The 26,780-nt window shown below is 41.0% G+C and overlaps 1 protein-coding gene across 4 annotated transcripts in view; it reads left to right on the forward strand.

The window, feature by feature from the left end:
- Nucleotides 1–26,780, forward strand: part of Tmtc2 (transmembrane O-mannosyltransferase targeting cadherins 2) — a 389,511-nt gene that overhangs the window by 158,115 nt on the left and 204,616 nt on the right. For all 4 annotated transcript variants that reach the window (XM_085683199.2, XM_085683198.2, XM_085683197.2 and 1 more), the window contains exon 2: nucleotides 4,476–5,046. In XM_085683199.2, coding sequence (XP_085539325.2) covers nucleotides 4,476–5,046 — 571 coding nt within the window. The remainder of the gene's footprint in view (nucleotides 1–4,475; nucleotides 5,047–26,780) is intronic.

Consider the following 26,780-nt stretch of genomic DNA (forward strand, 5'->3'; position numbering starts at 1 on the left):
GTTGCATGTTGCAGTTTACTTTTTGCTTATTTCTCATAGTGACCGGACAAGGCACGTCCAGTTATTTTTAGTTTATAAAAGAGAATAGTAAGGTACTGAGAGAAAAAGGCATACGGTAATGTCGTCTCAGTCAGTGTATGTACAGTCGGATCCAGAGTATATTTTTTTTCATCTCTCCACTCTTCTCTCCTGTCCATCCTAAAGTCTAGCCTAAAACCTTGTGTGTTTTGTGCAAGGGCTCTTTCACGGTGCTGCATCTTCCAAATCATATTCTTAGGCTTTGTTATGTTGTCTTGCTTCAGCATAGATATTTCTGCTTGTGTATTGCTGAAGCAGGGTTGATTCACAAAAGGCAGTTTTTTCTTCTTTTCTCTCTCATAAAACAAATTTTAGCCTATTGCAAAGTTGTCCCGCACCCCACCCCCTGCTTCAAGGCTTGGCTTTTACTTACATTTCAACACAATAATGGCAGAGGAGTAAACTTTTGCTGGTTAAAGCTGCATTCTGCTCTGGTGGACTAGGTCATTTCTTGGGAGGGTTCTTGCGACTGGAAAGGTCAGCCGATGGAAGTTTTAGTGGCATGAACACATACTCAACAATAGTTGAGGTGATGTGACACACTATCTTTCAGGTTTATAACCGTGATGGCCTTTATCAACATTTCTTAAGGAGTAGGGGAGAGAAAAAAATCACGAGGCAGCAAAAACAGAGCAAAAACTGGAAGCAGGTTAAGACCTCTATGCCAACTGGAGAGACTGAATTATCTTGCTTCAAAAGACAATCTATGGTCCCATCTTCTTTAGAGAATTCTGCCTACAAGTGTTGCTCTTCCTCTTCTGGCAGTTTGTTCCCCACCTCCCACCCGCCCACTTTCCCCAGATGGGAATTTTCCTGATTCTTTAATATCTTTCTAAATTTTCTGTCACCAGCTCATATAAAAGCAACCTCAGGAGTTAGACCCGTGTGCAATTCTGGTTTGCGTTAAGGTGTCCCATTAGCTGTGAAACAGCAGACGTTGTTTTTGCTGTTTCTATTTTGGTCTCATAGGAGAAAATGCAAATGGATCAAAATCTATTTTGCTTAGTGACGGATGAGTACTCCTCGTCCTGCCTGAAGATCACTCAGTTTTATTAAGGATCCTGTGGTCTGTCTTCTCTAATGCGAGGTTGAATGGTGTCATAATGCAGCCCTTATCACTGACTTGCATGTGCGACATGGCTTATTTATTAAAGCCCCTTGCAGCTTTATAATAGTTCATCATCTTTTGTCCTAATAATTATCAGGTAAAGAAAAGTCTTGCTTAGGCTAATGGCACATGTCAGAGAATTCCATCATGCAGGTGTCTCCTTCATTCTAGTATGTTCGACACAGAGGTGAGGTATGCCTTTCCTCTTCCAATTTTGCTTTATTGACATTGCTTGTTTTTGTTTGGTTTGGTTTGGTTTGGTTTTTCATGACAGTATATAAATTTGTGGCTGGGCTTCAGAGCTTCCCCCTCCCCAGTGAAAGTATAAAACTTATTAATCTTATTCTTTGTTCTGACTTATTAATCTTATTCTTTGTGCTGAGCTCGGGGGCTCTAACATGGACACGTCAGTAATCCTCATTTTGTGGGGGGTAGATGAAGTTTTTCTCTGCTTCCTGTAGGTAACTAGGTTTATTGCTGTCATGATAAGACATTCCAGCTGCTTTGAATGGATTTTCCAGGTTGCTTGAGTTTCCTTTTTGTTCTTTGAAAGATTTTTACAGAGTTGAACAAATATAGAATAACGGGGGTCAGGGAAGACGGTTTGCCATCCATCCTGGACCTTCCATTTAGAGGGTGAAGCATTATCTTAAGTAATGTATTTCCCAGCTTTCCTGACTGTCTTAGCAGCGCCCCATCCCAGAGCGCTTTGTCCTGAGCTCAGGGGCTCTAACAGGGACACGTTAGTAGCTCTGCATTGATTCTGGACACACGCACGCCATTGTTGATGTTAAGATCCAGCATAAGCCAGTCTAGTTTGATTCAGAATTACTTGAAATCTGCGCTCTCTGACAACACTGTTTGGCAGTATGTCAGTTTTTTCATATTTCTTTTAAATTTTAATTATAACCCATCAAGTCTTAAGCAATTACTTCTGGGTTAGAGTCTTGATGAATGTCATAGCAGGGTGTTTTAATTTAATGGATCCAGAAAAAAACATCTGTTTCTAATATTTTAAAAGCCAATTTATATGGAAATTCATTTCATATACAGTCAATACACGGAGACTTGAAAAATCAAAATGGAAAACCGAACAACTGTGATGTCGTCGGTCTTCTGTTAACAAAGGACGTGGCTGTGTCTTGGCTCAGCTGCTGCTATTAGGTGACATTCACAGCCTCACAGCTTAGGAGAAATAGCAATGTAGTCTTAGAGAAATGGGACAGTTAACTTAGGGCTACTGTCTACCCTGACAGCGGTCATTGTCCTTCTTTGGTTACTTTGGTCGGCTATGTGCGGGTTCTCGTCTCAGCCGCAGTCCATATTGCAAAAGGAGGTGCGTGGGAGGAGGGGAAATTAATAGTCCCCTCTTAATATACTTTCTGGAAGTAGTAGATCAAAGTTTCTAGCTGAGCACGAGTTCTGTTTCCCCATGTATGGTGATGACATGAGGATGTGGTGTTTTCAGCATCTGGGTTTTACCGTCTGCTTGCGGAGTCTAACCAATAGCATTGGCGGTAGCCTGTAATGTTTGGAGGGGCAGAGAGAACTGTAGGAACCCTTTGGCTGAAGACTCAAGAAGACATGTTCCATTCCTGGTTCTGGGGATTTTACTTGGTAGCATTAGGATATCTGGTTGAGTCATTGACTCCAACATTTTATTATATCTCCATTTAAGTTCCTTTTATGTCTCTCTCTCTCTCTTTCTCTCTCTGCGTGTCTGTTTCACACACACACACACACACACACACACACACACACACACACGTTTTGGGAAATGTCTACAGTAGTAGGTTTGATTAAGGCTTTTCAAAAAGCCTCTAGTGTTAGCTACTCCTCCCTATATCCCCATCTCCGTCCTATCCTCCCACCCCTCTCCCCATTTAGTGCCCCCATTCTAATTTCCCTTTACCCCTTTACAGTCTCATGTTCTATTTCATCCCCTTACTCTCCAAAAATTCTCTTCTTCTTCCTGGCTCTTTACCATTCATCTATCCCCTGGATATTCGGAATGAAACATATATTTGATTATTTAATATTTGTTGACATTGCATTAACAATTTCATCAGTGTTATTCTGCACAAGGATTGCTAAAATTCTAGGACTGATTAGATAATCTTTCTTTTAAATAGACATTTAAACAAATGGAACCATTACCGTTTGTACATTTTTATATCTGCTTAAATGTCCACAGTGGTATACAGATTACATTTGGGGAATCACAGAATAGTGAAAGTAACACAAACCATGATACTCTTCTATTCCAAACACATACGCCTTTGAACCAGTGGTTGGTTTATCTTTCTCAGCCATAATTTCCTCACCTGAGAGAGGTTGATCGTAAGATATCAGATAATAGCAAGATTTTGTCAGTGTTGTGCCAAAGTTTAAATGAAAAGATATATTCAAGGGGACCAGAGTGCTTGACAGACAGCAAGGCCCCAATAAACAGCAGGCCCTTTATTCTTGACATTTACATGGATGTATGAGGCATATAACCTTGGAAATACATTCAAGGTGACAATGAAGTGTCAGTCTGCTTTTTACAGGTGAGAGCAGAAATGGGAAAGGCCGTAGTATAAATAAATTTAGGCAGGTAGCACCAGGTAGGTCGGGAGCCATTTTATCGTCTCTCTCATCTCTCCAGCTCTCTTGGCTGTAGCTCCTCTGTGGTCCTAGAGACCAGCAGTGTGGACACAATTGATGACCGTATTCGTATATGGCATCTCTGCCTTCTCCCCACTCCTACGCCATCAGAGGCATCTTTTACCCTGATACTCGGGTGATGTAGAGGTGTGAGAAGCATTACTCTAGGGTCTGGTACCTATCTATTTTTAGGAGGTGCTGATGCTGGATCTAGATGCATCTCAAAGAGGAGCAGCACCTGGACCATCTTAAGAACACAGAGTCACAGGCAGCTGCTAACCAGGAGCTTAAAGGCTGTGTTCTTAAACAGAGTTCCACAAGAGTTTCGGAACAATTATTTAGGATCTGCCACTGGAGGCTGAAAGCACCCATGGAGCGCTTGTATTCATTTGTTCTTCAAAGGCTGCACTTGTCAAGAGGCCAGGTTCTCAGGAAAGCAAAGGAGCCCTCACTGTAGCCTAGCAGGCATTAGGGGAAGGTCTGGGTTCAACCGCTGTGTCCTGAGATCCCTGACTTGTTATTTTAAATATCGTTATTATAAATATAATAACAAGTCTCTGAGGAAGAGTATCTCATCAATGTCAATATATTTCCTTAAAAATATTTATTTTAGATCTGATTTTTAATATATTTTGTTTTTCAGCCGTGCTATCAAGACTAATCAGGACCTGCTCCCAGAAACCCCGTGGACACACATTTTCTACAATGACTTCTGGGGAACCCTTCTAACGCACAGTGGTAGCCACAAGTCCTACCGGCCACTCTGCACTCTCTCCTTTCGACTGAACCACGCCATCGGAGGACTGAACCCCTGGAGCTACCATCTTGTCAATGTCCTCTTGCATGCGGCCGTCACCGGGCTCTTCACACGCTTCTCCAAGGTCCTTCTCGGAGATGGATACTGGACTTTCATGGCCGGCTTGATGTTCGCGTCTCACCCCATTCATACGGAGGCAGTGGCGGGCATCGTGGGACGGGCAGATGTGGGCGCCAGTCTCTTCTTCCTCCTCTCCTTGCTCTGCTACATTAAGCACTGTTCTACGAGAGGCTACTCGGCCAGAACGTGGGGCTGGTTCCTGGGGACCGGACTGTGTGCAGGATGCAGTATGTTGTGGAAGGAACAAGGAGTGACTGTCCTGGCGGTCTCAGCCGTGTATGATGTCTTTGTCTTCCACAGGCTGAAGATGAAGCAGCTCTTACCTACCATTTACAAAGTAAGTGATCGTTGCCTCCGGAGCATTGCATTACTGAGTCATCTACATGCTTGGTCTTTTGTCACCATTAAAAAAAAAAAAAAGATTTGTTCTTCTGCAAGCAGAATTTAAAATGAGGTCCCTTTGATCCCCCCTGAAGTAGAATGCCCCCTTTGACCTTTCTCTACCGAGCAAGGTTTCCATCCCTGCTTCTTTTATTCCTCCGCTTTCTGAACTTCTTTCCATGATTTCTAAGGGGGCACGAGAATAATTTTGCCTTGTCAAGAGTATGCATCTTTATTGGTTTCAGTTCACTTTCCACCCCCAAGTTTAATGTAATCCAGTAATTGCCTCCTGGGCTGTATATTTGTCGAAATAACACAGCTGATGATGGAGCGAGATGCGGGAGTCCGTGGAGGGGAAACCCTGTGTTTTTTGTTAATAGGACTTTTCCTGGGTTTTGAAAACATCCCTCCTGGTAATGCCCTGGGAAGTCAGATACTAAAACAATGACTCATGTTCACCCCTTCTTTGTTTTCAGTAGATAAGAATAGAAGAGGCAAAACGCAGTGTGGTTATTATAACTTTTACCCTGAGGCCAATTAAGACCTTTGCTTCCGGGCTTAATGTTTGTGTATTCCCTTAGTGGTTTCAAATATAATGTTGTTCCAAGGTTATGGAAGGACTTGGGATCCTCATATACTTAAAGAGAAAGAACATTTTTTTCTGGTAGAGTTTGGTTATGTGAGTCTGGATCAATAGATACACATGTACTATACATAGCAAACATTCACTACAGGTAATTTACCAGTTATTTAAGGTGAGTGAGTTCGCATAGGAATGAGATGGATGTGCTAGCTTATTTTTATGCGAAGTGTGAAGTCTTTGCTGAGTATTAGGCATGATAAAACACAGAACATCCTCAGTGTCTTTCAGATTTGATTGATAAGTTGAGTTTATTGTCACTGTGATGAACACTATAAAAATACTTATTACACAATATGTTCAAGGCTACTTTAAGAATCGTTAGAGACTCTTCTAATACCATGCTGAAATATAACAATTTTTTTAAAAAATAAAATTTAACCAAGACAGCAGGGTTTTTTTTTTTCTTTTCTTTTCTTTTCAAGGCAGAGTTTCTCTGTGTAACAGACCTGGCTGTCCTGGAACTCACTTTTTTGACCAGGTTGACCTCAAACTCACAGAGACCCACTTGCTGCTGCCTCCGGGAGTACAAGTGCTGGGTTTAAAGGTGTGCACCACTGCTGCCCAGCCAGACAGCAGTTTTTGAAAATCAATCATTCTAACACAATGTAGTCCAGAGGTTTACTAAAAGATCTGTATGCTGCATAGACTGCAGGAAAATTTTAGTAGCTGTTTTTTGTAATAAAACTATTATATTTTTGAGAGCAACAAAACTTTGTATGTATAATGAACACATTGCGGTTACATACCATAGTCTCAAGTGTGAGCAGGGATGTCTAACGTCGTATTGGACTGCTTACCATGAAGTGTGATGTACTCAGAACAAGACTCCAGTAAAATCACAAGGTGCAGCGCTGGTATTGTACCACAGGCAAGTGGGGTCAGTTGCGCTTCGTTTTTCTGTATAGAAAGTGGAAGTAACCTTTGACCACTGTGTGTTCATAGATTTTCACTTTCTGCCAAGCCCAGAGTGACCCTCACATTGAGGGTCGAGGCCCACAGTTTAACAAACTTCCCATAAGGGGCAGCTTTAGCGGGTGCCTTGAGGAATTGCCTTTCTTCCGGTCTCTTCACCCTCCTTCAATCAGAACTCACCTTGGGGTTGACTGTAAAGGAAATAGTTAAAAACACCCAGCTATGTTATAGAAACATCACCTGTTCCGGGCCAGCTCCCACCTTTCGTTTGGGTATTGAGGGAGGACATATAGAAAATCGGTGGATTGAACTGAGAGACTTCCTGCCTTGCCCAGACTGGCTTTAAGTGGGCTCCTCTTGCCTCAGCCTCTTGAGGAGCTGGCACTAGAAGCCTGCTGTGCCACTCTCAACAAGCAGTGGGTTATGGTTTTGCGTACCCCCTCATAAAGAAACTGGCAGATTTTCCTTGTTTTGCCTATTTTTTCTCTCCTACGTTCCCTTTGGCTTATAATTGGATTGCACAAGGAACATGGATGGGAGAAAAATCCAAAACATTTATTTATTACTCTTATTTAAGATTTCAGTATTATTTATGGATATGTATGTGTCTGTGTGGGTGCCCAGGCCTATGAGTTTGCAGAGGCCAGTAGAGGGTGAGGGAGCCCCCGGAGCTGGAGTTACAAGCATAACTGAGTCTTGAACTCCGGTTCTCACAGTTGAGCCACAGGTGCATTTCACCACTGAGCATCTCCTCAACCCTATTATCTATTAATTGTCGCCCTTTTAAAAAAGAAATATTTTTTACCGAGTAGGCAGTGGGTGTGGCCACTGGATTGTTTGTGCTCTGAGAGAGGGCCGGGACGGGACCTTAGAGTTCAAGAATTCAGGAATTCAGGCTTAATGAGTTGGTTATTTTTTTTTTTGGGGGGGGGGGATTCCAGTTCGGTGTTGTCACTTTAAGGAAAATTCTGCATAGGCTTTGGTGCTGGAAAACAACATATGGTTTACAAGTGGAGCTCCCGTTTCAAACCCGCTGTCACTCTTACGGGGGCATTGCTGAGACTCTTTTCTTTTCAAACATGATGTCGTCAGCAATAATACACCTTATTCTGCTGGAAATCATGAAGACCAAGCACATTTGCTGGTCCTTGTCTTGCTGGAGAGAGCAGTCTCTTTGAGGACACAGGACCTCCTGCTGGTAGCCTGTGAAGCACCCAGTTTCTTATGCCGAATTTCCATTTCAGTTGCTCATTATTTTGATATGCTAATTCAGGGCTTGATTCCAGGACCTTTAAAGTCCTCTTTGGAGAAAATTTCAGTGTTTCTAGCATATTTTCAAGGGCAGAGTTGTTTACCATGAAGCTCCTAACTTTAAGAATATCCTAGACAATAGTTGTGACATACATAGAAGATTATTTGTGTAGGTGGCATTAGAATTCATCTGAGCTTTCTGTATTTCTTCTGACGGCCTCACAGTATGCTGCTTAAGAAGAATGATATATTTACAAGGAAGAATAGAGATCATTTTAGCATGCCCCTAGCATTTTTCAGTGGAGGTGAAGGTCACTTCTAATCCCAATAATGGGAGGAGAAAGATCACCAGCCCAAATCACAATGGCCAAATTAATAAAAGCAAGGACTTAATTGAAGCAAGCTTTTTTATTCAAGTACCCAGGCTGCCTCGCCTTAAGTTGGAGTTCATGAAGTCAGCATTAGATGTGAGGAAGATAAGGCTTTTATAGCTCAGGGGTAGGGGGTTTCCAAATAGAACATTTTATTTGGCAAAATAGGTGGGGTTACAGCGGCAGAATATAAGCACGTTAGTTATATAGGGACTCCTGAACAAAGACATGGGTGGAAGATTGCCATACAAGGTAGTCATAGGTGGCAATATAACCATTTGGAACAAAGGTGGGGTTGCAAGAGGATCATAAACAACTTTTTGCAACGAAGTCATGATTGCCATTCCTGGAACAGGCAGTGCAGAACCATTTGTAGTTAAGGTTACAGGTGGGGCATAGCTCAATCCTTGAGAAACAGGAATGGACCGTTTGCCTTTACTAGAAGATGGCTTTTAACCCTAAGGTGAAGGCTGTTATGCCCAGATAGTGGGGTCCCTCAAAACCCACCATGGGGTCTGCCTATGTAAAAGCAGAGAGCCTTTGTTCAAGCTTAACCTTGGACTCTCCATCTCTCTGGTTCAGCTCTTGAGAGCAGAGAGTGACAAGTCTAGTTGGAATAGGTTTTATCATAGTAGAGGTTGAGGTGATGGCATTTCCAGGATTCAGGACCCTGATTGGCTGACGTTTGTTTAGGGGGTCTTGGCAAAAGAGGAATAAGTGAGTCCTGGACTCAGGGACATCTAGTGACCTTATCTAATCTTTTCTAATGATTGGAATGTCCAGTACTTTCCTTCAGATGCTGACCCTCCCTGGGTGGTGTCAGCTTATGAATTTTTCTGGAATCTGGTGCTGCCTGGGTCTCATCATGTGTGGCCAGGTTGCCCCACAGAGGCAGGTTAATTCTTCAGTCACCCCCCGAAAATGATACAGTCACTGGGATAAGAATGCATAGTCTTGAGGTTGTCAAGTGATGTTACAGTATAGTGAAAGACAGAAACTGAGCAAAGAAGTGGAAAGTCAGGTCAGGTGAACACAGTGAAAGGCTTGCTCCTTGACCTGCTTCCCCCTTTGGTAGATGAGTCAGTTGCTGTTCTCTAGAGTAGTGGGGAGGAACTCTGGGTTGTCCAGTGTGAGCTGGTGTGCCGACTTACATAAGGCCTTTCCTACACCAGCAGAGGGAAAAATGACAGGGATGGAACTTGTCATTCTTTATGCTGGCCTTTGATGGTATATGGTGTTAGCTGTCCACCCAAGCTATGCTATGCAGACGCAAACACACACTTTCAAGTAGAGTCTCGTGACTGTGAGCGTTGCAAATATGATCATAGATTGTATAATGAGGCTATGGAAAATTATAACCTTGAGCTATATAGTTTCTCTATGCTTCCTAAGAAGAAAGTCTTTTGAAGCAAATTACACAAATGAATTACAGCCCCCCCCCCAACTTCTTGACATTGAAACAGGGTGTTTCCATCTACAGAAATAATGGTCTAAAACCAGGCAATCAAAAAATGTTTTTTAAAATAAGTTTGTAATTTTATTTTGGATATATACATTACTGTCTGGAGAAGCATGCAGTCCTTGGGCCACAGGATATGCCTGCAGGATTCTTTTCATCCAGAAGAATTATCATTTTTTAATATCTTACCAATTAACTCTATATCATAGTCATCTGGCTTGCCCAATGACATACACATATTTGCCTTATATTGAACATAAATACATGTTGAATTCTGTACTACAAACTAGAGAAAGTCAAATAATGAAATCTGAAAAAGGGTATCTTCGTAGTATTTGATATTGTTTGAACCAGCAGAATTGATATTATTTTTTTTTCCTGAAATTCATATCCAAATCCTTTCCTGGGCCCCAAATTCAAATGTCTACCAGATAAATTTAATGTCACACATGTTCTGTAACTCTTAATTCCTCTGTGTCTTCATTATTACAAAAGAGAATACACTTGGGTTTCTATTTGGTAGAGACTAATGTTTTTTAAAAAAGAAAGAAATCTTAAATCTTTTCTGTAACATCTCATGTTGCTTACTATTAAAGACAAATTCTAGGTCAGGGAGAAGACAGAGCTGTTAAAGGGGTGTGAGCATGTTTTGAAAGTCGCATGGTGGCATGTTATAATCATAGGGCAGGGGGTAGAGATACATGAATTCTACTTTGCAAGCTCCAGGCCCGTGAGAGACCTCGTCTCAAGGTACATGGTAGAAGATTTCTGAAGAACGACGCCTGAGGTTGTCCTTTGGCCTCAATGTGCACGTGTATGTGGATATCCACACCACATCCATACTCTCTTCCTAGAGAATAAAAATACAAGTGATCATTGAATCAAACAGAGATCTCTGATATAGCCGAGTTTTGTAATTTGACTGTAAATTTTACTATAAACATATTATGTATGTGGGTTTTTTTTTTCCAGTTTTGCCAAAGACATATCGTATATAAGTGTGTGGGTACTTGGCAGCTAGTAGACATTTAGTGCGTGTTTAGCAAATGCCTACTATTTCCACCTGCCAGGCGCTGTTCTTACTGCATAAAAATGTTAGCACATTTAAATTACGTAACAAATGCTTACTGAGAGAACTAATGCGATTTATGAAATAATATGGCTGAATACTGAAAACTATAATTTGTTCAGTAGTTAGAAGGAACTGTCAGAAGATATTAAATAGACAATCTGCAGAAATATATGAGAACAGAAATCATCTTTAGTTGTGGGCATTGGGGTTCTGTTTTATGAGCCACATATGTTGTCCCTGTCCTTGTGTGTAGTACCTGCCATATAGTAGGTACACAGTTAATTACGGAATTTACACTTAAACCTTACCTTTTCAAGTATTTTGCTGCGATGTTGAAATTAATTGGTGCATACATTGACTTTTACACAAGGAGGATCCCATTCCTACATTGGGGGGCCTGGAATAAAAGAGTAGAAGCCATTCATTCGAGAAAAATAAATTTTCTGGACCACTCATCAAATGACTATTTTAGCATTTCTCACATTACTATCACTTACTTAGTTTTATGTAGTCTATAATAAAGGCAAAGGACATTGAAATTTGCTTAAACTGACAATGCAAATAAATACTAGACTTTCATCTGCTCACTTTTTTTTTTGCAGTGTTTTATAATCCTAAGCGGTATTATAGCAAATAAAATTAGCAAAAGCAACCTTTTCCTTATGCAGCATATGTTGTGGGGTATTTGATCACACTGAACTCTAAGACGTTGTTAATAAAATCAACCTTGGATCAGGGGACAGAGTCAGCCAGTAGTTAACAGGAGTTAACCAGAGAGCGTACAGAGAAGTCAGGAAGATGGATAGACACACAGGAGTAGTGAGGAACGAGTTTCCTGGTTTTTTGCTTTGGGGTAGCTCTTAGATGCTCTCTTGCCGCCGTCTCTGGCCAAATAGGAAGGTCAGCTGGTTGCTTCTTGACGTCTCTGATCTAGCAGATTTTCACCCCAACATCTGACTCCCGCGTCTTTATTGATAAGTAGAATGTAGAGACTTAGTTAAGAACTACATTTGGTGGCTGCAGCCGAGCCAGTGATGGCAGGACTGGAAATCCCACCAGGCCACCTTCTGAGCCTGAGCTTCTGACTGCAGCAAGGCCACAGGGCCTTTGACGGTAGTTAAAATATCGGTAGATTCAGGTGAAGCTCATAGGACACCAGGAAACCAGCAAACATTAGACAGTACTTGCTCAGAGCCTTTTTCTGTGCCTGTTTGACATCGGTGAACTGTTTTAATGTGGACACATCCTTTGTCTCATCACTAGCATTGTCGTCATGTACTGACAGGTGGAAAATATAAAAACAACAAATAAAAGGGAGGCGTGAAATCAAAGCTCATCATAGGAATTCTAATAATAAATAGCCTAAGGTAATTTGGGAAAATTAAACCAATTCAGTTGCCTTTTAAAAAATTGCTTAAAACATGGTGTGGTGGGCTGGCTAATTTTAGGTCAGTTTGGCACAGGCTAGAGGAGGGAGCTCCAATTGAGAAACTGTCTCCGGAAGACTCAGCGGTATGCAAGCCTATGGTTAGTGATTGATGTGAGAGGGCCCAGATCATTATGGGTGGGGTTATTGGGTCAGTGGGTTGGTGGTTCTTGTTTTTAGAAGAAAGCAGACTGGGTATGCCATGGGGAGCAAGCCAGTAGGTAGAAGTTCCTTAATAGCCTTTGCATCAGTTCTTGCCTTCCAAGTTCCTGTTCTGTTTGCACTCCTGTCCTGTCTTACTTCAATGACATACTACAAAAAACTGAATTATTTTCAATTCTTTTTCAATTTTCCCTAATTTGTTTCTTTGGTCATGGTGCTTCATAGCCATAAAAAATCATAACTAACATACATGGCTAGTTTTGCTTCATAATAGTTCTTTCCAGAATGGGTAATACCTTTAAATTAAATTTGTGTCTTTGTTTCACATGCATAAGAGGTTAAGCATGCCATTATATGGGAAACGGAAGCTACTGACACTTGAAAAATGAGTCATTTTTAGAAGTGAGGTTTTTTATACCAAAGATAATATTTATATCTATCTATATCTATCTATCTATATCTATATCTATATATATTACAGATATATTACAGAGGTTGTCCACAGTGTCTGAGTTTTGTTTTGTCTTAGTTACAACCTAAACTTTGGATATATGTTGAGGACAAATCTACCAAATAACCCTCATTGCCAGGAAATTAAGTTTTCTTTAAAGATTCCCTAAAGGAGTTGATGTTCCTTTAAAAGATCTGGGAGGGACTGGAGAGATGGCTCAGCTGTTAATAGCACTGACTGCTCTTCCAGAGGAGCCAGGTTCAATTCCCAGCACCCACATGGCAGCTCACAACTGTCTGAAAATCTGGTTCCAGGGGACCTGACACCTTCACACCAATGCACATAAAATAAAAACATAAATAAATCATAAATTTAAGAAAAAAAAAAGATCTGGGAGCGTGACCGCCTGAACACTACATGTGTTCAATGCTGTCGGGCGCATCTGACCATTTCATTTTCTGAAGAGACGGACGCAAACAGGGAGAGGCAGAACCTGCAAGTGTTAGCATACTGAGTCTACATGTGCTTTTTTTAGTTGATTAGCTGCTGGGGATGGCATCAGTAAAATGTATCACCATTCCTGGTGCTGTCCGCTTTGTATCTCTACTGGATTGTGCTGTTTGTCAAGTTCTGGCCCCCATCTCAGCTGGACGGAGTGAAATGTGACATCATGGCTGTTTTTGATTTTTCTCCACCACCATCTGTGAACTCTACTTGAAGTACTTACTACTCCAGGCTGCGGTTTTCTTTCTCTTACACTTGACTCTGTGGGAATCCACATATAGCACGGTATCTGCATCTGCCCCGGTGTTTCCTACCCTCCTTGAAGCCGTAGGGCTATTTGTCATGCACTTACAAATGAATTTGGATTTCTTCCCAGTATCCTTGTTGTTACATTCAATATTCATGACCCTGCGGTCCCCTGAAACTTTAACAGCTGCCAACACCGCTAATCAGATAATACTACAAATAAGGTCAAGGGTCAGAAATAGTTTGCAGTTCAGAGAGTCAGAGATTAAGAAGGCACTTCATTCCTGCAGGTGGGCTCCTTTGCTCAGCTAAAATGATTGGGCGTTCCAAGTGTCACAGACGTTCAGGTTGAATGGTTTAACTTTGGGAAGTGGCTACCTTTGCAGCGTTCAGTAATGCTTCCATTAAGTCTTAATCCTTGGAGAGGATGTATTCGCAAATTACTTATGAAAGAGGATTTTATCTGTGTGCGAGACAGTATCTTTGATGGTGTGGGGAATCAATCTACTCACTCAGAGGATCTGCTTTTAATGACTTCGAAGAGTAGTGTGTAGTTAGAAGTAGAGGATGCAGATGTTCACTGAAACTCGTGCTGGAACGTGGTGGTGATGTGTCTGAAGCCTTGGGAGTGTTAGGAGAATACAGAAGAAGAGAAAGTTGCTTTCTGATCAAAATAAATGCCTTCTAGAGAGGAGATATTTGAGCAGATTTACACGAAAAGTTAAAAGTAAGCATTCCGTGTTGGGGAAGTGAGCCAGAGAAGAGGGCTCAGTGTGAGCAATCAGAAAGGGAAAGTCGCAGGGGAGCACTGAGTGGTGCTTTGGGAGATAGGATGCAAGAGGTTTAGGGAGGAAAATGAGGGAAGAAAGGAGTTTAAGACCTAGTGTGTGTGATGATCCACGGCGTCATGTATCATCACACTTGTGGTGTTTCTGCCAATGGAGAAAGATACTTAGGATTTTTACCTGCATGTGAACTCTGGTTCATCCACAGAAGAAGCCTACGATGCACAACTTCCATGTTGCCTGTGGGCTGTCCTCTCTCTAAATTCAAGGAAGGGTTCCTTTCTGATGAGCCTGAGAATGAAACTCGGGAGTTGAGGTTTCTAGTTATTCGTTGAGTGTCCCATAACAGCGTGTACCTCATTCTTCAGCATTAGAAAAGCATTTATTTCTTGACCACCACTATTATTAGTCTGCTTTCTCCTGAGTAGCGTTTGGCATATTGTTCTACACTCCTAATGAGAAAAACAGGGAGGGTTCTCCTCGGTCTGTCCTTCCAGCCTTGCCAAACAGAGTTCGGACATGCTTATAAAGGACCATGAGGCACAAAAATCCCTCTTTGCTTTGGACTCTTTCAAAGAGGAAGGTAGAAAAAAAAACATTAAAAGCACCCCTTTTTTCACATGATGGAATAAATACTCGATCAGCACTGAATTTCAGCTGTTAAGTATGCAGTGCAAATGACATCCAAATTGGATCTTGTGATGAATAAATAATGAATCGCATTGAAATCCCTTCTCTGCTGCTCTCGAAACACTCTGCCTGGGATGTGTGTTACGTCATTCAGTTCGGGTTTTCGATAACCCGCTGCCTCAGAGGAATCAAATTGACTGGCAGGGATATCATGATGATCAGGTCTCTCCTCCTTCCGACTGTCAGTTTCACAGACAACGATGTGCTCTACAAAAATTTGAACCCCATCGCCATTACCCAGGAAATGGCTGGGACGATGAAAATGCTAATTTAATGTTGATTTCCCAAGTAAAATTTGAACTAGAGACAGCCAGGGCCATGAATACATTAGAGAGTCCTTGAAAGGTACGATGGGGAGGAGCTAATAAAAAATATTAGGTCAAATGCATTAATGGTTGCACTCTCTATGGTATGTGACGTAAGGGAGAGAGTTATAGTTTTATTTTTGTGCTAGGCATTCTGTTTCGTGCCTATTGACCGGTGTCCTTTCTTCTGAAAAGATAATGAGAAATCAGAAGGGAAAAACAGAACCTTGTAGTGCCAGTGTGTGCGATGGTGTGGTGGCAGGAAGGTCAGTGTGCCCTTGCACTCCATGTGTCTCTGCAACGCTGCAGTGCCCAGATGGCTCCCGTATGCTCTGCTGGTCTGATTAGAACTCTTGCATCAAGTCAAATAGCATGAATTCAGGATTTAATTCATGTTTCTTCAGTAATTATAGCCTTGATTAGTGAAGTCAGTGTTTTCGTTCCAAAGGACATCCCCCCCCCACTTCTCTACATGTTTGTTCATTTGATTTCAGAAAAATTAATGGTGGCGATCGTCGTGATTGCCTTTGATATGATAGAGAATCCATGACACCTATGTTTTGCTGTGTGGTTCTCATTTTCATGTCCTTAAGTTCCAAAGAAAATACCAAGGAGAACATGGAGAAAGTGACGGGAAAACCATTTAAAGCTGAGTGAGTTTTCAATAAGTGAAAAAGGAAAGGAACACCACAAGTCTTCTTGCGTCGGTGGCTACACAGAATGCACGTTGCCAGGTACAGGTATGTGGAGACTTTTGCTACATGCAGTAGCAGTATCAATTCTGAAAGTTAAAAAAGCACTTGTTAAAGTAAAGGAAGTAGTTACATCAGTTTCGTGGGTGTAGTATTGCATAATTGGAATCTTACCTTTTGCGGGGGGTGGGGGTCATTGGAAGTTTGAAGACAGCCTGAGCTAGGTAGACAGACTTTGTCTCCAAAAGCCAGGCAAGCAAGCAAACAAACACAAACCCAAAAACAATTCTTTGTCTACTTAAGAAGTAAAAACATGAAGATGTTTTAATTTTGTGAATTTGACATTACCGAGTCTGTTAGTACTAATGGTCCAGTTATTTGAGAGTAATTTCTTGGTTTTTACTGTGTAGCTACCTGGAGGTACTTCCGTTGTGTGATATATGTATATGCAAGAATGTCTGCATTGGGGTGTGCATTTCAAGAGAAGAAATTGCAAGAATCAAAACATCGTAATGTAGTCAGCTTACGGCCAACTTGTGTATGAGTGGTGTGAGTTGATTTCCAAATTTCATGGAATGTTTAGTTTTCCTAGTTTGAAGTGTCAGACGACCATATCCCAGTTTATTTGCTCATCGTGTGTGATTTCTTTTGATGACATAGTGTGATAAAGATCAACCTTGAACCCTGTTTTCAGAGGGGTTTGTGAGTGTCTTGAGGTGGGGTCTGATTTTGGAATGTGGGATCCTTGAGGGAGGCACTTTGAGGGTCTAATTGGGGAAGGTGAGACCCTGAGGGTGAGCATTTGAAGATCACCAGGACCTTGCCTCTGATTTGTATTTTCTTTAGCTTTGGTTTTCATGAGCTAAGATCTCATGTGACTTAGGTTCACCTTCAACACCCTATGTCAATGAAGCTGGACTGAACTCCTGAATCTCCTGTCCTTACCCCGTGAGTTTAAGAGTAGCACTGCCAACCTAAGCCTCTACCCTACAGCCACAATACAGTCAGCTTCTTCTGCATGGCTAGCCTGGCATGCCATCCCCACTATAATGTACCAAAAACCTTGCTTTAGGCAGTGTTCTATTGCTGTGAAGAGACACCATGGCCAAGGCAACTCTTATAAAAGAAAACATTTAATTGGGGAATTGGGGCCTTGCTTATAGTTTCAGAGGGTTAGTCCATCATCATTATGATCGCTTATAGGCAGGCATGGTGCTGGAGAAATAGCTGAGAACGATGTTCTGATCCACAGGCAGGCAACAGGCAGAAGGAAGGAGGGGGAGGGGAGGGCAAAGGGGAGGAAGAGGGAAAGACCCTCAGGGCTGGGTGCAGCCTTTTGAAACCTCCAAGCCCAACCCCCACAAACACATTTCCTTGAATAAGGCCACACCTCCTGATCCTTCTCAAATAGTTCTACTTCCAGGTGACTAAGCATTGAAATACATAATTTATATTCAAACCACCCTACCCCCTGAAACTGTGAAGGAAGGCACATTCTTCTTGAAGCTTCTTCTATCAGTTATTCTGTCAAAAGTGCCAAAAATAACTAATAATAAGGACAAGAGGATGGCTCAGTGTTTAAAATGTTACCCACACAAGAAGGAGGAGGACCTGGATTTGGATTCCTAGCACCCATGTAAACGGTGGACACACACAAGCCTAGTGCTGGGAAGCATAGCCATAGATATCAGGTGCTTGATGACCCTCCAGTCTAGCTAAGTCAACAAACTCCAGGTTCAGTGAGAGATAATTTCTCAGAAAAATGAGGGAGGAACAGCAGAGGAATCCACCCAGTATTACCCTTTGTCTTCCAGAAGATCATGGACAAATGAGTTGGCTACACATGCACACACATGAACACATACCACATACATGCACATGCATGCACACGCACGCAGGTCACTAATGCAATAAATGTCATCGTTTCCCCCCAGCATCTATTTATTTATGAATGCTTTATGTGTTATTTTTGGGAGCAGTTGATGAGTATGGCTTTGACCAGATTTGAACCACATTAAAATAGTTATTGGGATGGAGGCTGAACTGACAGTAAACTAGGATGGAATGCTTGCCCTCCTGTTTACCTGGCTGATGACTTGCAATTAGTGGAAAGAACCTTTCGGGGTCATCCTGAACAGCACCGTTTGATAGTTGATTTTTTTTTTTGTATACTTATTCTAAAAATAAGTATATACATTAGCACAAGTACCTAATTTCCCTCTTTTGTGAATGTCTTGTTCTTATCTCACAATTTGGTAGCCTGATTTTTTTTCCCCTTTGGGCTCAGGAGGGTGCTGTTGCTTCTATATCTGTAAGGGAGCTAGGCTTTCCTGTTTCCACCCCTCCCCCCACCATCCTCTCTGCTCTCTATTTTCCTTTTAGCCAGGTTTATAGGAAGGAAGATTAGTTCGGTGCTTGCAGCCTTCATATCTCATTCTTTGGAGGGGAAGAAGTAGTGTTATCACCTGGAGGTGAATGCTAATCTCTTTTCTGCTCTGAGTCTTTTCCAACCTGCTAGGTTCTGTTGTTGCAGCTGACTCCGGATTCTCTATTATGACAAACCTCTCTGCTGAAGTGTTCAAACTGCATTTTGTTGTGGTTGCTCGTTCTTTTGTTTGATTTCTCCTCCTCACAGGGAGGGCTCGGGAGGCAGAAACTTTAGTTTATAAGAGCGACGGTATTTTCTAACAGGCCGAAAATGTCTCACACAACACTGGGCACCTTAAAAGGTTGTGGTATTCCGATGAAATTTCTTTTACGGGAACTTAAATTTCTGTAACTTTGGCTTGCTGAGATCAACCGAACAGATTTGGGAAATTCCTTATTTAAAATGTTCATTTAATTGACGTGATGCGTGAAGGTGATGTAGGGATGGATGACTGTGTTTTAGAAAAGACTGTAGGATGAGGCATGAGTTTTCTTTGATTATATCAAATTTGAATGGTCACCAGCCATTTCTGGATAAACTGTTTTAAAGTAGAGGTTTCAGCATGATGGGGATGCTGCTGAATAAGAAAATTTGATCGGTTTAATTTTTGTTTATTTTTTTAAAGGTTGGAAAGAGTGCTGGTGGTGACCTGAGAGAAAACCTTCAAAACTCTCTATTGTTTTGATGAACAGCTATATTCAGAATCAGTTATGGACAGTAAGACTCCCACTTGGCATTACTAAATTTAACATAATTTTCATTAAAACAAAGGTTTGGTAACAGGACGGGAATATTAAATACCTCTACCTATGGTCCACCTCTATGGACCAATTTTGTTCCAAGTTGGTAGTTGGGTAGTTAAGAGTAGAGACAGTGAGTAATTTTCACATCCCATTTGGGTCTAGTGCTTTTGGCGCTCAACATTGTAATAGGAGGCTTTTCTCTGGTCTGCCCTGTCCTGCAGCTGTTTCCAAATGATCATTCGGAAGCTTATGCTAATTAGAAATGCTTGGCCCATGGTTCAGGCTTATTACTAGCTAGCTTCTACATCTAAATTAGCCTAAGTTTATTAATCTAATGTATTTCCACGTGACTGTGGCCTTACCCCTTGCCTCATTTTCTACATACCTTGCTTCCTCGGCAGCTGCTGGTGTCTGTTTCATCCTTCTTCTTCCTGTATCTCTGGCTTTCCCGCCCAGCCTTATTCTGCCTGGCTATTGGACAAATCAGCTTGATTTATTAACCAATGAGAGCAACACATTCACAGCATACAGAAAGACCATCCCACAGTACAAGGTCTTTCTTCTACTCTTTTAATATTTAAAGATTTGTTACTATGGAAGTTTTCAGTCAGCTAGCTGGACTTCAGCTAGATTCAAGATGAGTCAACAGAACTCCATGTAGTTATCATTTTAGTTCATCACTAATAGAAATTCTGCCATTAAAAATAATCAAATAAAACCCCCAAAGCCTTCTTGTAGGTTCCTTTATAGTATTGGTAACTCCAAGCTTCTATATGAAGTTGGCTTAGGGTTATGACTTGTTCCTGTTTAGTTCTTGGCTCCTTCCCGGCTGTTTCTTCCCACACCTGTTGCAGTAGGAATCTTATTTTCTTTTTCTGCACCCTGGTTCTCCAGCTTGATTTAAACCCACTTGCCAATAGTGTATTTACTTAGTAGCTGTCATAGGTTTAACACAAAGCATGCCTTTTGTTCTGATTTGTTTTTGTTTTTGTTTTTTACTTGTCTTAGCTCACCCCGCAATACAGGTCTCTCTCTATGATGATGCTGAGATTCAGATTGGTCCAGAAATATTTATTTGCTAGTAGGCTGTTTCTTTTCTATCCTTTCCAGATCTCCACGTCAGTACTACACAAGCTCACGACACTGGAAATTTAAACTGTGCTCAACATACATTATGAAAGTATGTTTGATTTCATGCTGTGACTTACAACTCAAGGATGTAATGGGGCCTTTAAAAATGCCACTTTTTGACATGTACCAGGCTTTCTTTTGGGCCACTAACCAGCTCCCAAATTCATACAAAGATTTCTTATTAGTTATGAACTCTCTGCCTTAGTTTCGTTTCTGACTGACTTTTATAACTTAACCTATTTCTCTTTATCTACATTCTACCTCCGGGTTTTTACCTTTCTTTCCCTCTGTATATCTTAATTTTACTGCTTCTCATATCTGGCTGTCTGGTGACTGCCTGGCTTCTAACCTCAGGCATGTTCCTTTCTTTCTTCCTTGCTCTCTTTCTTCTTCTCTCTCAAGCCTAGATTCCCCCTCCTATTTAGTCTCTCCATTTTTCAGTCCGTTGCCTCCCCCTCTGGCCTCCTACTGGCAGTTAGGTTTTTTATTAGAACAATCAGATACCTTAGGCAGGCAAGGTGAAATAGATGATTTACATAATTAAGCGAATTCTTACATCATTAAAAAAAAAGCAACAAAACCCATGTAATACATAGTTAAAGTAATTTTCACAACACTGACTCTTAACGATTTATAAAATTTCATTGATCATAGCGTGGGACTTGAATTTCTTTATATCTGTACCACACAAGACTGACTCCAAAATGAATGTGTTTTGGAGGTAAAAGAGCAAGAAGGACGGAGACATGGATGTCCTGTTTGGGTAAAGGTCTTGGCTGTGGCAAGAAAGTGGTGAAGCAAAGTTGTCAAAGCAACAGTCTGAAGTTTCTGGGTCTTGGACAGGATAATTTGCAGTCTTCAATTCCCGTGTGCTCTGCAGTATAATCTTCTCCACAGAGGTACCAACATCTGTATTGTTTGTAAAGGAGGGGAAATAACCCCTTTGAGTTCATTAGCTTTCACTTGCATACAGAGCTGGCTGTAATAGTAAGACCACTGTTAGACTCACTGTGTGCTAGGTGTCTTCTGTGCTATGTTGTGTTAGACTGTAAATTACTTACCTGATGCACAGGTAGGGATAGAGATCAGAATCTTATTGGTGTCACATAATTTGTTCATAAATTCACAGATCTTGCACAGTGAAGTTTCATGAAAAATTTTCACCCCCAAAGCTGATGGTCTTTCTACTGCATTGTTTTCACACAATTTTTAGTGAAAATGGAGGGTCTAGTCCTCCAAATGAGGAGCAGAAGGATGAAGAAAATTAAAAAAGTAATCAGGACTGAGAGGGATGCGAGCACCCACTGATACAAGGGGACTGATATAATGAGAGTTCACCAAGGCCTGTTGGACTGGGACTGAACGAGGACGTGATTCAACCAGATTCTCTGAATGTGGCCGGATTCTCTGAATGTGGCTGGCCCGGAGCCTTTCTGAAAAGCCATTGACAATGACACTGGGACTTGCTTCCTCTGCATATACTGGATTTTGGCGATCCAGTCTGTTTGGACTCTCACCTTCCCTGGACCTGGAGGGAGGGGGGAGGAACTTGAACTTCCCACAGGGCAGGAAACCCTGACTGCTCTTAGGGATGGAGAGGGAGGAGGAGAGGGAGTGGGGGGAGTGGGAGGGTGTTGGGAGGAGGGGCTGAAATGGAAGCTTTTATAATTTAATAATAAAAAAAAAGAAAATGGAGGATCTAAATAGTATCACGAAAAAACTAATTTATTAGGCATTGGGATCAATGATGCCATTTGCCTCTATTACGATTAAATATAAAGTCGGTTCTTCAACATGCAGCGAACACTTTTTATGGGTGCCGAGAATGTAAAGGTGGGTGGAATTTTATCCCCACACCTACCTGTAGTAGACAATAACTGTGGGCATATGAGCTGTAACTGGTATTTACTCTGCACTGAGTGCTGACGGACCCCATAAATAGTGCTAGAGAAATGCAAATGGCAGGCAAGCAGATTTAGTCTGATTAGAGGAGAACCTTTCCAGCATCGAACCATTTCATCCACGATTGGTGTGTTTGTGCGTGTATGTGCACACGCGCATGTGTGTGTGCTGGGAAGGGGACAGACAGGCTATCCTATGTAGCCCTAGCTGGCCTTGAATTTACTATGGAAAGAGCAGCCTGACATCAAACTCACAATGATCCCTCTGCCTTTGCCTTCCAAATGCTGGGGTTAAATATAGGTACCATCACTCCTAATTTTATTTTTTAATTAAGACTTATTTGGTTTTAACTCAGTTACTGTTTTTCTTTTTTTAACATTCAATGTGTCATATCACAGATTTGTTACATGCTTTCTTGTGTGTGTGTGTGTGTGTGTGTTTCTGTGTGTGTAGTGTATGCATATGTGTACACATATGTGTTCAAATCCATGTACATGGGTGTGTGTCCGCAATGTGAAAGCCAGCGAGGATCTACTTCTAATATTTGCCTCCATTCTTTGCCAATTAATTTATTTGAGACAGAGTGTTTCAGTTAACCTGGAGTCTGCTGTTTTGGCTAGACGGGCTGGTCAGTAAGTCCCTGTTCTTATCCCTCTGAGCTACCATTTGCTCGTCCCTTCCCACACTATTATTGCAGTGTTGAGATGCAAATAGTGTGTGTTCTGTGAGAATCCTATTTAGTGTGGTTTGTAGAGAATACTTTAAAACAGATTTCCTTTGGTTTTTAATTGTGTGTATGTGTGCTTCTGTGTCTATAAGTGTTTGTAAGTTATAGGCATTTGTGATCTGTCTGACTACAACTTCTCTGCTGCAGCGGCTGTGTGCTTTCTTTTCCTCCCTCCCTTCCCCTTCCTTATTTTTATTGAAAACAGATTTTTTTCTCACATAATATATCCTGATTATGTTTTCCTCTCCATCTCTTCCTCCAAACTCCCCCACCACCTCCTCTCCCATCCAGATCCACCCCTTTTCTGTCTCTCATTAGAACACAAACAGGCTTCTGTGGGACGGTAATGCAGTAAAACATAAGATAAAACAAAAGCTGGCACATCGGAATTGGACAAACAAATACACAGAAGGAAAAAAAAGCCCAACAGAAGACACGGGTCAGAGGCCCACTTGTTTGTACACTCAGGAATCCCATAAAAGCACTAAACTGGAAATCATCATGTGTACTCAAAGGACATGTAGGATAGAGAGAGAGAAGAATTATATAAATAAAATTACAATAAAAAACAATAAGGCAATTTAAAAAACAGGAAAGGAAGAACCTTGACAGGACATTATAAGGCATGGAGCCCCCAAAGATGCCATTGAGTTCGTTTGTTTCCCAAGGAGACTTCTTTGAAGGAAACTAAACTTTGATTTGCCAGAAGTTACACAATAGAGATTGCTTCTGAGTTGGGGATGAAGACGTGTGCCTGGTTCTTCTTTCAGCTCTAGGGCTCCAATTCCTGCAAGCCCTGTGCATGCTGCCTCAATCTCTTTATGTGCATGGATCCTGTTGATTTAGAGGGCTTTGTTTTCATGGTGTCCTTCATTTCTTTTCAGTATATGTTCTTAACTGCCAAGTCATCTTTCCTATTCACATGAAGAATACTTTTCTTTGTATATGTATATATATTTAATATAGATTTAAAACAGTGCACATTCCCTTACTTCATCTATAAAACTTATGAGGGTAGATATGATTCTCATTTAAAATTATTACTCAAACGCAATAACAGAGCATATGAACTCTGAGTTATGCAACTTTATAGGAAGGAACATTTCATCTTCCCCTGAAGAAGTATGCTGATGCTTATGGCAAATGGATTGGAAAGTATAGATTGCCATCAAACTGGTCTAATTAAACACCCAGTTACCGGCTTTGAGTGCAAGTTTGAGGCATTGCGCTATTGCTTAATCTTGAAATACAATTAAAGGCAGGAACTTTGGACTTGAAGATATCACTGTTTTGTAGATGCAGGATTCTGTGTTTGTTCTTGTTTGACTTTTTAAATTCTAACAAGGCCTATGGGGAAAAGTTTTGACCTCAAACAATGCGGGTCAGGAAACATGCTTAGAGTCTCGGTAAAATGCTCCTGCATTTACTGGTGTCTTTGATATGTTTAGCTGTCTTATTTATTTTTTAAGAAATTTGTGATGGGGTTTGAGCAATCAGAGTATTATTTTGTTGGCTGTGTATGGGTCAGACTGCTTGGATTCTTAATTTGGTTTTACAAAACAACGATAAATTGTGGACTCCCAGATAAATACAATTTTCTAGAGCTGGAATCTTATGTCAGGATTTGATTGCTCTCCCGGCTGTGCGTTTGGTGCCTATAGCCCATGGTTTTCCAGTGAGTGTCAGTGGCTCACAGTGTACACATGAAAGAGAATGAGCATCTTTTGCTTTTTTTTTTATAAAAGTTTATTGATTTATAAAAGTTTCCATTTCCGCCCCTCCTACCAACACCCTCCCAATCCCCCCACTCCCTCTCCTCCTCCCTCTCCATCACTAAGAGCATCTTTTGCTTTTTCTCGTTTATTTGTTTTACATGTGTCTTGTCGTGTAGCAGTAATTATTGTGTTTCAAACTAAAATGAGAATTGGTTTTTTAAAACCTGTGACTCAGTGTTCTGTTGTCAAAGAAGAAAGGTGTTGGAAAATCTTGGATAAACTAATTTCCATCTCATTACTTATTTAGAAAAAAAAACAAAAGAAAGCATATTTTCACACAGCCTAAACACACTTATGAAAAGATAGAATCTAGACTATTTCTTTATGCCTTTAAAGAAATGGCCACCCTAAGTCATGGCCAAGCTACCTTCCTGGACCCAAATGCACTTCTGAGCAACTTTAAATGAGCAATAACATCATATTAATTATGGGAGAATGATTCTATAAAAATGTAATATTCCATTAAGACATTAGCTGATTTATATCAGATTTATATAAAGGTCATTTGAACCTGTACCTCTGCATCCAGCTGTATTTTTTCCCCTAGATTAATTACAAAAAAACCTCTGAAAAATGCTAGACATTTGAGAGAAGTTGTGATTTTACAGATAAAGGGAACATGCTGGGAAAAGTATGGCCTTATGGCATAATAATGTGAACCCCACAGTTCTAATCAGGAGCCCTGCCTCTCATACAGGATTTGCCTCTGCCTTGCTGTATAATTTTCGACAAGTCATTTAACCTCTCCAGGAGAGTATTTTCCTAATAGTATTTTCCTGCCTGAGGAGGCCTCAAAGACAAATGCTATCATTCTATTTTTTAATCACAGTTTTAGAAATAATTTCAGTGGATTTCTTTTGTAAAATCATAATGTCGTTGGTCTTGGTAGTAAACAGACTGGAAAGATGTATTTCTTGTGCAGATATTACATTCCCCACTTCCAGGAACAAGATTTCGCACCCTAAAGTATTTCAGTAATATTCCCTTTGTTTGTCCCACCCTCCGTGCCTTAAGACTGCATCCCAGGTAAGCCGCAAACTGCTACGTGGTCAACAAAGGATTACCTGGAACTTCTGATTTTCCTTCTCTCCCAGTGCTGAGATTACAGGCATGTGCCACTCACTTGTTTGATCTTGTACTGGGTATCAATCCCAAGACTTTCCCACATTTAGCAAACACTCTATGAACTGAACTATATCCCCAGCCCTATTAAAAAAGTTATGTGAAAACCAAGTATGAACTGTGAGCCGGAGAGCTGTGTATTTTAGAGCAATACATTTATGCCTAAAAGGACAGTCCCCTGTGTCCATTTTTAAATTGATTTTTATTGAGCTCTACATTTTCATTGCTCCCCTCCCTGCCTCTTCCCTCCCCTTTAGCCCTCTCCCAAGGTCCCCATGCTCGCAACTTACTCAGGAGATCTTGTCTTTTTCTACTTCCCATGTAGATTAGATCCATGTATGTCTTAGAGTCCTCATTGTTGTCTAGGTTCTCTGGGATTGTGATTTTTAGGCTGGTTTTCTTTGCTTTATGTTTAAAAACCATTATGAATGAGTACATATGATAATTGTCTTTCCGGGTCTGGGTTACTTCACTCAAAATGATGTTTTCTAGCTCCATCCATTTGCCTGCAAATTTCAAGATGTCATTATTTTTTTCCACTGTGTAGTGCTCCACTGTGTAAATGTGCCACATTTTCCTTATCCATTCTTTGGTCAAGGGGCATTTAGGTTATTTCCAGGTTCTGGCTATGACAAACAATGCTGCCTGCTATGAACATAGTTGAGCATATGTTCTTGTGGCACGATTGAGCATCCATTTTAATGTAATAGTGTTGTCTTTTCCATTATCTTCAGGAGATTTAAAACTTGATAGGCTGTCTAAAATATAATCTCTTAGGAGTGGATCTCCCTTTCCAATACTTGATAAATGTGTCATTTTTACATTAGGTGTGTTATTTTACAATCAGAAGTTGACTTTAATCTTTTATTCTCTTCATGTAAAACAGTATCAAC

Source organism: Myodes glareolus, chromosome 26 (genome assembly GCF_982192425.1).
Source record: "Myodes glareolus chromosome 26, mMyoGla1.1, whole genome shotgun sequence".
Lineage (NCBI taxonomy): Eukaryota > Metazoa > Chordata > Mammalia > Rodentia > Cricetidae > Myodes > Myodes glareolus.